The sequence below is a fragment of the Saccopteryx bilineata genome, chromosome 3, assembly GCF_036850765.1.
Source record: "Saccopteryx bilineata isolate mSacBil1 chromosome 3, mSacBil1_pri_phased_curated, whole genome shotgun sequence".
NCBI lineage: Eukaryota > Metazoa > Chordata > Mammalia > Chiroptera > Emballonuridae > Saccopteryx > Saccopteryx bilineata.
Window position 1 is genome coordinate 35,676,225 of NC_089492.1, and position 12,606 is coordinate 35,688,830.

Genomic DNA, 12,606 nt, shown 5'->3' on the forward strand with positions numbered 1-12,606 from the left:
AATAGATCCAATATGTCTTCATAGAGCTGTGGTCCAGTGGGAGAGATGTACAAGTACAGGGTCCCTGGGAACACATGGGAACAGTATCTAAGCCAACTTCAGGAGTCAAGGAAAGCTGAATCCTTTAGGATGAATAGACGTTTACCAAAAGGGGAAAAGAAGTTAAGGGTGGAGTACATAGAGTGCATACTGTGAAATTTCTGTGAGAGACTACCTGCATGTGTGAGAAACTGGAAGAATGTGAACTGAGAAGAAATATAGTTGAACAGAGAACTTGAATGAATGCTTTCCTTTAAGGGGGAAATAAAGGAAGAAGAATCAGCAAAAGAACCTAAGAATGGAAATGGGCAGAAAATTGGGAGAAAGAGTTGAGGGCCACGGAGAGAAAGCTGAGAGGGAGCGAATCAACAGTGTTTAAAGTTGTGTAAGGAATCAAATAGGATGAAGATGGAGGAGAGAAGCTATTGAACTGGTGATTACGTGGTTGTTAGTGATCTTAGAGATCAGTTTCGTTGGCATGAAAACCAGATTGCAGTAGACTGAGGAGTGAGTGAAAAGTGACTATAAAGATTTGTAAAGAAGGGAAAGCAAGAAGTGGAGTGATAGTTTGTAGTCCAAACAGTCAGGAAAATATTTTAGGATGAGAGAGACACTTCACTTGACTGCTTTTAAGGAAGGAAATGGAGTCAGTGGAAAGGCAGATTAAAGAACAGGCACTAAGAAAATAACTGAGGTTGCAGTGTTCTGGAGGAATAGAGTCGAGCACACGTGAATGATTTAGGCTTGGAAAGGAGTATTCCTTTGAAACATTAGAGAAAGAAAAAGATTTAGAAGAAAGCTCTAAAGAGAAAAGTTGAGGGCATTTATACCAGCGGCCTTTCCCAGTTAAGTGGGATACGAAGTCTACTGAAAATGAAGAAACATAAGGGTATATTTGGGGGCTTTAAGGTCGATGGCAAAGTTTAGAAATGGGGAAGTGTTAATTAAAAACAAGCAAAAATTTACCAAGCTTTGTGACCACAGCTGAGGTTTTTTTTTAAAAAAAGTCTATTTATAATGAAGCCAATTATCATAGTTTTTATAGGGAGCTTTGAAGATAGAGTTGGAAAAAAATGAATGAATGATTAGACTGGCCCAGAATTGGGCACTGACAAGGCAGACAATCAAGGTGGGAGAAATTAGGGATATTATAATAGTTAGTTGAAATGATGGCCAGTCTTCAGTCCCAGTTGTGTAAAAAAGTACAAGAATAAGGTGGTGCCTGATTTATTTAGAGAACAGGTAGAAGTCATAGATTGTACAGAAGGTAAAAACAAACAAACAAAAGCAAGCTTGGTGAAAGGTATAAAAGGATGAAGAGTAAGGATCAGAGAAAGGAAGTTATGATACTAATAAAGTTAAGAGGTGAAGTGAAACTCATTCTGGAGAAAAGCATACAGCAATTTCAGAAGGTAAACACCCATGCCAATTGGATACTGTGACATAAAAAGATCTGGCTTTAATATGGTGTCATGAAATGTCCACTCTGGTATAGTGATAGACTATGTAAATTGCATCTGGAGCCTTTCATAGGACTGTGATAGCAGATTTTTTTAATTTAGACAATTAATTTTAATGGGGTAACATTTATCAGTTAAAGTACATGGATTCAGAGAAAACATCTCCAGGTCATTTTGACATTTGATTATGTTGTATACCCATCACCCAAAGTCAAATTGTCTTCCGTCACCTTCTATTTGGATTTCTTTGTGCCCCTTCCCTCCCCCCTCCCCTCCCTCTCCTCCCTTTCCTTCCCCCTGGTAACCACTGCACTCTTATCTATGTCCATGAGTCTCAACTTTGTGTCCCACCTATGTATGGAATCATACAGTTTTTAGTTTTTTCTGATTTACTTATTTCACTCAGTATAATGTTATCAAGGTCCATCCATGTCATCATAAATGATCCTATATCATCATTTCTTATGGCTGAGTAGTATTCCATAGTATATATGTACCACATCTTCTTTATCCAATCCTCTATATTGAAGGTAGCAGTAGATTTTAAAGAATACATGAGTGAAGGCAAGACTGAGAGTGAAAAAGGAGAGATTAGATGTCAGTACCCACTAGCAGCTGACCCATCTCTGTTATTCTAGTCACCATTTCAACTTCGTTGTACTTTATGCTCTTCACTGCTATCATGTTTTTAAATCAATCATGTTTTAATCTTTTTAAACTACAGCTTTGAATGTAGCTGACCCAATGACAAAGCAATTGCTTTATTTTCCAATTAGAACATATTCCTGCCCCAATATAAACCGGCTACTGATTTATTTTATTTTATTTTATTTTTTTAGAGAGAGAGAGAAAGAGAGAGAGAGAGACTGGGACAGACAGACAGGAAGAGGGGAGAGAGATGAGAAGCATCAATTCCTTGTTGCGGCACCTTAATTGTTCACTGATTGCTTCCTCATATGTGCCTTGACTGGGGGGTACAGCCGAGCAAGTGACCCCTTGCTCAAACCAGTGACCTTGGATTCAAGCCGGTGACCTTGGGTTTCAAGCCAGCAACTTTGGGCTCAAACCAGCGACCATGGGGTCATGTCTATGATCCCATGCTCAAACTAGCGACCCCACACTCAAGCCGATGTGCCTTCACTCAAGCCGAATGAGCCTTCACTCAAGCCGGTGACCTCTGGGTTTCAAACTTGGGTCCTCAGCATCCAGGCCAGTGCTCTATCCACTGCTCCACTGCCTGGTCAGGCCTGATTTTTAACCTAAGTTATTTGGAGAGTCAAATTTATTTTCCTTTGGGGTAAATTTGAAATTATTGAAGTGAATTATGGAGACATTGTTTAATGTTAATTTGATCATTTTAGTGTTTAGTTTTTAAATTTACCTTAGTATGGCATTATTTTATTAGTTCACTTTTAAAACTTCCAACTTAGCAAATGTTTAAAAATAGATTTGAATTACAAATGGCCAACAGATATATGAAAAGATGCTCATCTTCTTTAGCTATTAGAGAAATGCAAATCAAAACGGCAATGAGATACCACCTCACACCTGTTCGATTAGCTGTTATTAGCAAGTCAGGTAATAGCAAATGTTGGAGAGGCTGTGGAGAAAAAGGAACCCTCATACACTGTTGGTGGGAATGTAAAGTAGTACAACCATTATGGAAGAAAGTATGGTGGTTCCTCAAAAAACTAAAAATAGAACTACCTTATGACCCAGCAATCCCTCTACTGGGTATATATCCCCAAAACTCAGAAACATTGATACGTAAAGACACATGCAGCCCCATGTTTATTGCAGCATTGTTCACAGTGGCCAGGACATGGAAACAACCAAAAAGCCCATCAATAGATGACTGGATAAAGAAGATGTGGCACATATACACTATGGAATACTACTCAGCCATAAGAAATGATGACATCGGAACATTTACAGCAAAATGGTGGGATCTTGATAACATGATACGAAGCGAAATAAGTAAATCAGAAAAAAACAGGAACTGTATTATTCCATACGTAGGTGGGACATAATAGTGAAACTAAGAGACATTGATAAGAGTGTGGTGGTTACGGGGGGGAGGGGGGAATGGGAGAGGGATAGGGGGTGGGAGGGGCACAAAGAAAACAAGATAGAAGGTGACAGAGGACAATCTGACTTTGGGTGGTGGGTATGCAACATAATTGAACGACAAGATAACCTGGACTTGTTATCTTTGAATATATGTATCCTGATTTATTGATGTCACCCCATTAAAAAAATAAAATTATAAAAAAAAAAAAATAGATTTGAATATGATATAAACTTACCTTGTTAGTTAGATTTTCAAGTCATTTCTCTAAATAACTCCCAAGGTAAGAAAATTTTTCTGTGTGTGTGTGTGTATGTTTATAGCAAATTTCATTTTAAATATTATGTAATCATTTGGAAGAGCAGAATATGGACCTCAGACTTAGGGAACTAAATTTCCAGCCTGCAGATTGCCCAATTAAATAGAACATTTCAAATGGCTCTTAAATATGCCCCTTCTCTCATATTTCACAACACTTAGGAAGAAAGGGATACTCTATGCTGCTATTTAAGACTCATATTTTAATAACTTCAAATTTTTTTCAGTCTGCTGTCTTCTGAATTTTCCTCTTAAATCTCAGTAATGTTATCTAAAAATCTTTTAAGTTCTGTTTTACATTGTCATTACACAGCTCATGAAATTTCTCCCTACCTTTTATATTTTATCATCTTGAAACCTTTTAAATGTCCACCCTAGTAGCCCTTATATAACATTTATGTTATACTGTTCCTTAACTTACCCAATTCCAATGATTTTTTTCATTTCCATTTCTCTCAAGTTAACAATGAGATTGCCACATACTGGAATTCGTCATAAACTGGAACTACTTCAGCTTTGAATTTTGAACCCTAGTATTCCTCTTTCAGATCATAATTTCACTTTAGACCACTAGTCTCTCATTTATCCATTTAGTAAATATTTGAGTGCCTATAATATAGAGAAATTTGTTGTGCTCCCTTTAAAGGAGGACTATATAAAAGAGTTTATTCTACTTTTGCTTTAAACTATTCTAAATGCCCTCTTCCTGTATCTTTACTTTGATTGTTTGATCCCCACCCTCCCCACATATTATTGTGTTACTGCCCTGATTCTTATGTCATTCGCTTTCCTACCTGTAATGGACCTTGTGGTAGATCATTTTGATTGTACTTTAACATGTACCTTCAAATTTCTTAGGCCTTTTTTTTTTTATAATTTCCTCTGACTTTATTCATTATTATTACATTTTACAGTCAATATTTATTGATATTTATCTACCTATTTCTGCTCTCTCTTGTTCTCTATTCCATCTTGCTTTTTTTTTAGGGCTTTAATTAATTATACACTTTACTGAAGGTCTGCTGGTGATGAATTCTCTGTTTTTGTTGATTTCTGACAGGTTTGTTTTCATTTTGGAAGGATGTTTTTGCTGGGTTTATAATTACAAGTTAGCAGGTATTTTTTCTTGGCACTTTAAAGATTTTAAGGGCAGAGTCTATACCTGTTCTATTCCTGCTTGTGGGGTAATTTGAGAGCCTCTATGGTGTATATAGGGGCTTCATCACTGGCAAGTCCTGAACTATAATAATCCTTATCCCCTCAGTATTGAGACGCTTCCAAAACCTCCATTAAGTACTTTGGCTGTTATTAAGTGTGAGATGGGAAGTCACTGGAGAGCTTGAGCAGAGGAGTGATGTGCATAGTGGTTTCTCTGTTTGCTGTGGTAAGACTGTAAGAAAACACAGGAACCTGGCAAGACCAGAGAAGAGGCTATTGCAAAAAAGCAAGTGGGAGATGAAGGTGGCATATAATTTCTTATTTGGCTATTGAAATGACTTCCAAATGGCCTCAAATCTTGATCTACTCAAACTGTTAATCCCTCCTGATGCCATAGTGATTTATTTCTAAAATTCATATCCAATTATGTCACTCCCCAGAGATTCCCCATTATATATCTTTAGGTAAAAATGCAAATTCCTTATCAAAGGATAAAAGATCAGACTCATGCGCTGGTACCTGCCTCCCTTTATAGCATCCTCTCTTATTCTACCTCTTTTCTTTAGCCCATGAAACCTACTTGAAGCCTCAGTTCTCTGCACATGTTATAAAACTCCTTTGGTCCCCATGCTTTGGCCTATGTTTTCCTCCTTCTTGATCCATCTTTCTTATTTCTACTCTTGTCTGATTGACTCCAACTCATCTTTAAAGATTCAGTTTAAGGATTAAGGATAAGAGAAGCTTATCTTCTCTTGGAAGAGTTTCTGAACCTTTTCCTTCCCAATTCCAAGACATAAATGAGTCCTTTCTGTGGATTCAGTGCAATTCAATAATCATTTATGGCATCTATTCTCTGCCAAGAACAGTTTTAGGAGTTGGAGTATCCCAGATGAATAAGCTGAAGTATTTGCCCTCGAAGAACGTGTTCCAGAAGACAGTCAGACACGTAAATAGATGATTGCATTATAGTGTGATAGGTATAACAGTTGAAAAGTAGGATCCTGGGAGGAGGGTGTGAGTGAAAGATTATTAGAGGAAGAGAAATCCCTGTTGATTTTAAAGAATAAATCAGTTTATCAAGCAGATAAGCTGCATGGCATAGGGTGAACAGCCAAGATTGAAGGAAAACTGTTCAATGGTACAGAATGGCAAAACAATAGATTTAGGGAACTTTTAAAAAATTGGTATTTAAGTGTAAAAATTTAAAGGTGTTTAATGGGAGGTGAGCTTGAAAAGATTAGATGGGCAATCATTAAAGATCTTACTTGCAATGCATACCTCCACTGTGGTACTTTGTATACTGTATTGTAACCAATGGTTTTCAGCTCCATGTCACCACCAATGGGCTTCTTCAGGGAAGGCATTAGGTCTTATTCATTAATGTTTGCATGCATAACACCTATTCAAGTGTCTAAGATATAGTGTTTGTTCATAAATGCTTATATTATTAATATGGACCTTTTGAAACTTTTATAAGGTTATTTTATATAAGACTATTATTTGGTATTTGGTACATACCTGTATATCTATCTATCCATTTATCTATCTATCTATCTATCTATCTATCTATCATCTATCTATCTATCTATCATCTATTATCTATCTATCAATCATCTATTATCTATCTATCTATCTATCTATCTATCTATCTATCTATCTATCTGGTGCCTGGCTTGAGTCTGGACATTATCAGCTCCAAATTCTAAGTATAAAAATAAAATTGAGCCTGACCTGCGGTGGCGCAGTGGGTAAAAGCATCGACCTGGAACACTGAGGTCACTGGTTTGAAACCCCGGGCTTCCCTGGTCAAGGCACATATGGGAGTTGATGCTTTCTGCTCCTCCCTCCCTTCTCTCTGTCTGTCTCTCTCTCTCTCTGTGTGTGTTTCCTCTCTAAAGTGAATAAATAAAATCTAAAAAAATAAATAAATAAATAAAAGTTCTCAATGAAAATGTGTCCCTTGTTTAAAAAATAAAAATAAAAAAAATAAAATTGAAATAAAATATGATTAGTTAGAGATTCTTAATAAAGCTTCATTTAAATCCAATATGCAAAGCATAACATATCCAGTATGTAACATTTAAAAAATAAAATGTTATTAAAGTGCTTCTCAGATTTAAATAGCTATTGTTGAGAGACAAGATAGACGAGTAGAATGAAATGGACATTTATACAGCTTTGCCTAGGAAGCTGGATGTTCTGTGTACATCTTTTCATCCACTCTTATTTCCTTCTTATATTTCTTCCACAGCATTGGACACCAGATGGAGACAGTTTTACAGCAGAAAGTCTTAAGAACTCTGCAACTCAGTGTGTAGTGCAGGCAGTTTTCTGGATCTCTAATTAAGAGACTGATAACCAGTTTTTCAGCCCTAGTATAATAATGCCTCTTGCTTTCAAAAGGGCATTTCAAACCACTTGGAAAAGTAGCACATCAACTTAGAACTGTCATGCACATAAGGAAAAAAGGAAACACATAACTTGAAACCAATCATAACAATCCATAGTAGGCCCTTGCTAGTGGTGGCGCAGTGGATAGAACATCCACTCAGCATATGAACATCCCAGGTTCAATTCCTGGTCAGGATACACAGGAGAAGCGACCATCTGCTTCTCTTCCTCTCCTCCCCCTTATCTCCCTTTTCCTCTCTGGAAGCCAGTGGCTAGACTGGTTCAAGCTTGGCCCCAGGCACTGAGGATAGCTCTGTTGGAGCGCTTCAGTCTCAGGTGCTAAAAATAGCTTGATACTTCAGCATTGGCCACAAATGGGGTTATTGGCTAGATCCTGGTCAGGGCACATGTGAGAGTCTGCCTCACTGTCTCCCCTCCTCCCACCTAAGTAATAATAATAATAATAATAATCCATAGTAGTAATCTGAGAAAAATTGCATTATCTAAATCACTTACTCTTGTGCAAGATCTACTGACTAATTACAGATAAAAAAATAGGAAAATAAAAGCAAACTCTTTTAAATAAACACACTGCTTTGTCTAAAGTAGTTTTACACATCTTTTTAAAAAACTCACTTAAGCCTGTTTGCCTTTTCTTATCTTTAAAAAAATACCTTTGCTGAGGAATCTGCTAACCATTATGATCTTTTTTCCAACATCCCCTCCTATCTTCTCTCTCTCTCAGTATCTTTTTGCCACGTATGTTGCTCCTTCGGCCACTCTTGACATTGGGCTCCAACAGGAAAAGAAAAAAGAAATTTATATGAAAATACAACCAGCATTTGAAGACCTTTTTGACACAGCAGAAGAATATATTCTTCTCCTCCTACTTGAGCCCTGGACAAAGATGGTAAAATCAGACCAAGTTGCTTACAGAGAGGTATTGTGGCACTGATCAATTGTGTGAAACGCTTGGGCTTGCTGTAAAACTGATGTTAACCAGCATTATTAACTCACAAGAAAAGAACTGAAAAAGGTCTCATATGGGTCAGGAATTTAGAGTTTTCCTATTGTCTTCTAACAAAAGACTTAAATCGGTGTCGTTTTTAGTTCTCTGTACAAATATGTCAGCAGAGGTAAATCTGAATTTTGGTTTCCTGTGAACCAACAAAATGAGCTATGATTATATACTGGCTTTATCCCCTCTTACCATTTTTCAGCAGGGATCTTAATTGTGATTAATAGACAAAGCCCGTTTAATTTTATGCTGGATGAGTTACAGTAAATATTATACCCATGGAAAATATAAATGTTTCGTATGTATTGTGGAAAGCACATTCTCTGACTTCAGTGCTGCTATTTTAAAGCACCCCCAGATGTTCATCAGGTCAGACTGCTTGATTGGATAAAAAGTTTCAACACATCTTTTTTCATTCCAAAAGAGGTCATGTTAAGCCTCAGTGCTTGAATATTTTCACTCTCTTTATTGACGGGTGGAAGAAATTTCTTTAAATATTTATTTTGAATCACAAATTAAAACCATTCATGGGTATTTTTTATATTAAGTTAACGCATGCACCCTTTACCTGAGGTCATTTCAGGTGGGACTCTGTTATCTCTGTGTTTTGTTCATATTTCCTCACCAATCTCAGTCATTCTTTTACCAGAAAGAATAGGTTCAGTAATTAAGATAAAACTAATATAGAAACACCTTGGATACAGTTACCTTACTGCATTGTGACTAAAACAATCCTTATGGCTTACTAACTTCCATGGCTCAGATAATTAATTTTTATTTCTGACTTCTCTTTGTTCTGAAAAATTGGCACTGCAACCTTTCTACTACAAAAATACACAGACAAAAGTAAAAAAATTAAGCTATCATATGAAATTTAAAAAAATCTCTCTAGTTGCTATTTTAAATATAATGTATGGTGTATAGGAAAATGGATCTGATGTATTAGTAATGATTCTTATAAAAATGCATGGAATAAAGTATACATATGTGCTTTTTTAATAAGAAGGAAAATAACTCTCTCTTAATTCTAGAAACATCCTTAAATTCAGCCCAGAGACTTCTCTAAAAGTTCAGCTGACGATTACGTAGACAATTTCCCAAAAAGAATAACCAAGGAGACTACCAAAACTAGCTATTAAATACAGAACATTCTCAGTCAGCCAAACCGATTTTTTCCCCTGCAACAGAAAAATGGAGAATGATCTTGTTCTCCTGACTATAAAATAGCGCAGTGCACACTCTGAAGGCTGAAACCTACTGTGAAGTTTAATTTGATGATTAACTCTCTCCTCTCTTGCTGCATCAATAAAACCTTTGCTTGCAGACTTGTAACAATGGAGTGAGGTCATTTCGTGTTCCCCTGTGGACTAAGTGGTACCTAAAGCTAGTAGTGCCTACCTTCATGATTATTATTCTGGTAAAATGAATACACTCTAGAAATGTGATCTGACATGCTCCCGTTGTTAGTTCTCAAGGGGTGTCCAGAAAAAAAGGATTGTTTTTGGTTGCACTATAGCAGTAATTTTCAACCTTTTTCATGTATGCCACGCATAAACTAATTACTGAAATTCTGTGGCACACCAGAAAATATATTTTTTGCCAATCTGACAAAAAGTAAGTATAATTTTAATTGATTTACAAAAAAATAATAATAGTAATTACCTACCTTTTAAAAAAAATCAGGTGGCTATACTTGCATATATGGATTTCTGGTACCAAGAATTAACCAATCAGATTCATTCCTATTGTGCAATGAGACCAATAAGATGCATCTCTATTATATGACCTATATATTTATGGTTCAAGAGAGGGCTCACACCAGATGACAATTGTGTTGGTTGTTGTAATTTTTTTATTTGACAGTCTAAGGGGAAAGTGGTCAGTGCCCCTGACTAAATAGTTGGGTATTGCATGTTTGAAACATTCTTGTGGCACAATGATTGAAAATTGCTAAACTATATTATTACCTAGAAATGTATGTTATATATACATTCAAAGTCAACTTTGCTATAGCAAATATTTTTTATTTGTTGGTCTTTCTGCTTTTGCCTCCTAGCTAAGTTACTTTATTGGTGAGTGTACTGGTGTTTTAGCCCATTGTTACTGGCAAATTGTGCGTTCTTTCCCAGCTTTTTCATAATGCGCATTCTATTGATGTTACAAATTTTATTATTATTTTATTAGGTGAAGTTGGTGGAAGAAACTCGACAGCTAGACTCCACATACTTCAGAAAGCTACAGGCTTTGCATAAAGATACAATTTCCAAGAAAGCTGAGGTAAGACAACTTTCTATTTAGAAAAACAAATTTTTATCCTGGGAAGGATTACCCCTGTATATATTGGTGGGTTAGGGGAGGGAGCAGCAGCACATCCTAGATTGAGGAAACAATATATTGATGATGTAGGGGCAGGCAGTTTCACTTTCCTCCTGCTCCCTTACCTAGCATGCTATATTTGACAGGCATCACATCTTATCCACACATTTAACAGCAAAGCCAGAAAAAGCAAGCAGCTAGGGTAGCACAGGGAGCCAAGTTTCTTGTTTGCCGTAGCAAAGAGCCTTCAAGCCACATTATATTTCTTTGAATGTTATTGGTTATTTTCTGTATGACAGCAACTCTATTTGTTGTCAAATCACAAAAGAGTTAAATTAAGCTTTCCAAACAGAAAAGGAATTGTATGTCATCAAAAGGCGAAACAATTTCAAAAAGCTATGGGAAGAATTTGGGGAAATCAGTAAAAAGGCCATAGTATTGACTAGAATATGAAAGTGTTATTTTAATTTATAAACTCAAAACTTTCAGATTTGCTAAGTAAACAGTGATAGATCTATAAAATAATAATACTAAATGTGTATCTACATGGAAATGACAGTTTGGATTCATATTATTGACATGGGAAATGCTGAGGACATATTATTGTATATAAAAATATAAATAACAAAAACACTAGTATTGTATGATCTTATTTATATAAAATTGCATATGTATTTCTACATAGATACAGATATTCAAAGAGGTATTTGGAAAAATGTTTACCAAAATGTTAAAGATAGTTCTGAATGGAAAGATTTCAGGTGGTTTTCACTTTCTTCTTTGTACCTATCTGAAATTTTTTTTCTTTTACTGTAAAGTTTTATAAGCACAGTAAAGTCATTGTTTTTAAAATGTAACCTTTGTGATAGTTGCTTCATTAACACAGAAGTTCTCTGATTGAGACTCTACTAATTAATATCTTGGAAAAGATACATAAAAATGTAAATATAAAAGAGGCATAGTATAAAATTGTATTTTAAACTTTATGAACTAAAATTTATAACACTCTCCATAATCCTTCTTCCTGTGGAAAACTGATCTTGAAATATTAGTAGTTTATCTCATTGTCTGATGCTTTACAAAAACAAATAGGGAGATGAATTAATTAATCATGTAAGGAATTACAGAAGGAAGGGTTTTCAGAGAGTAAACTCCCCAAGCTCTTTGCTCGGTAGGACTTGTAACCTGTCTGCAAACATCAGAGGTCTTGAAAATAGCCCCAAATTAAGTTTTATTTGAAGATGATTACATTTAGATAATGTAATCTTTATTAGAAAAGCATCTTATGCTCTGGCTGGATAGGTCGGTTGGTTAGAGCTTCATCCCTAAGTGCAGAGGTTGCCGGTGTGAGTCCTGGCCCGGGCACGTAGAGGAGCAGATTGATGTTCTCCTCTCTCCCTGTCTCTCCCTTCTTCTCTCTAAAGTCAATTAAAATAAACATTTTTTTTAAAAAAAGCATTTTATATTACTCTATAACTTTTGGAATTAAATTTTAGATAAAAGAATGTTTTATATTCATGATATATTGTTTAAGAAAGAGAACCAAGATGGAAAACCATACATAGGAGTTGTATAGTCCGTCTTCATTTTTAAAGAACTGCATGTATGTAGACAAAAGAGACTAGAAGGATATAAATAAAAATGCTAATGGTGGTTATCTCTGAATGGTAGTATTATGTATGCTTTCTGTTTTCTTACTACAAAAGACATTCCTTCTGTACTAACAAAAATGAAATTAATATTTTATAAGCAAATATTTAATAAATGTTTACTAAATATTCCTGAAAGGAAGAAATGGAATGTAAAGAAACAGAAGAGAATTTGATATGGGTTAGAAC

At 35.7% G+C, this 12,606-nt stretch overlaps 1 protein-coding gene across 7 annotated transcripts in view; it reads left to right on the forward strand.

Moving 5' to 3' along the window:
- Positions 1-12,606, forward strand: part of RGS22 (regulator of G protein signaling 22) — a 218,212-nt gene that overhangs the window by 153,569 nt on the left and 52,037 nt on the right. For all 7 annotated transcript variants that reach the window (XM_066265963.1, XM_066265965.1, XM_066265966.1 and 4 more), the window contains 2 exons: positions 8,180-8,374; positions 10,637-10,729. In XM_066265963.1, the coding sequence (XP_066122060.1) occupies positions 8,180-8,374; positions 10,637-10,729 (288 nt within the window). The remainder of the gene's footprint in view (positions 1-8,179; positions 8,375-10,636; positions 10,730-12,606) is intronic.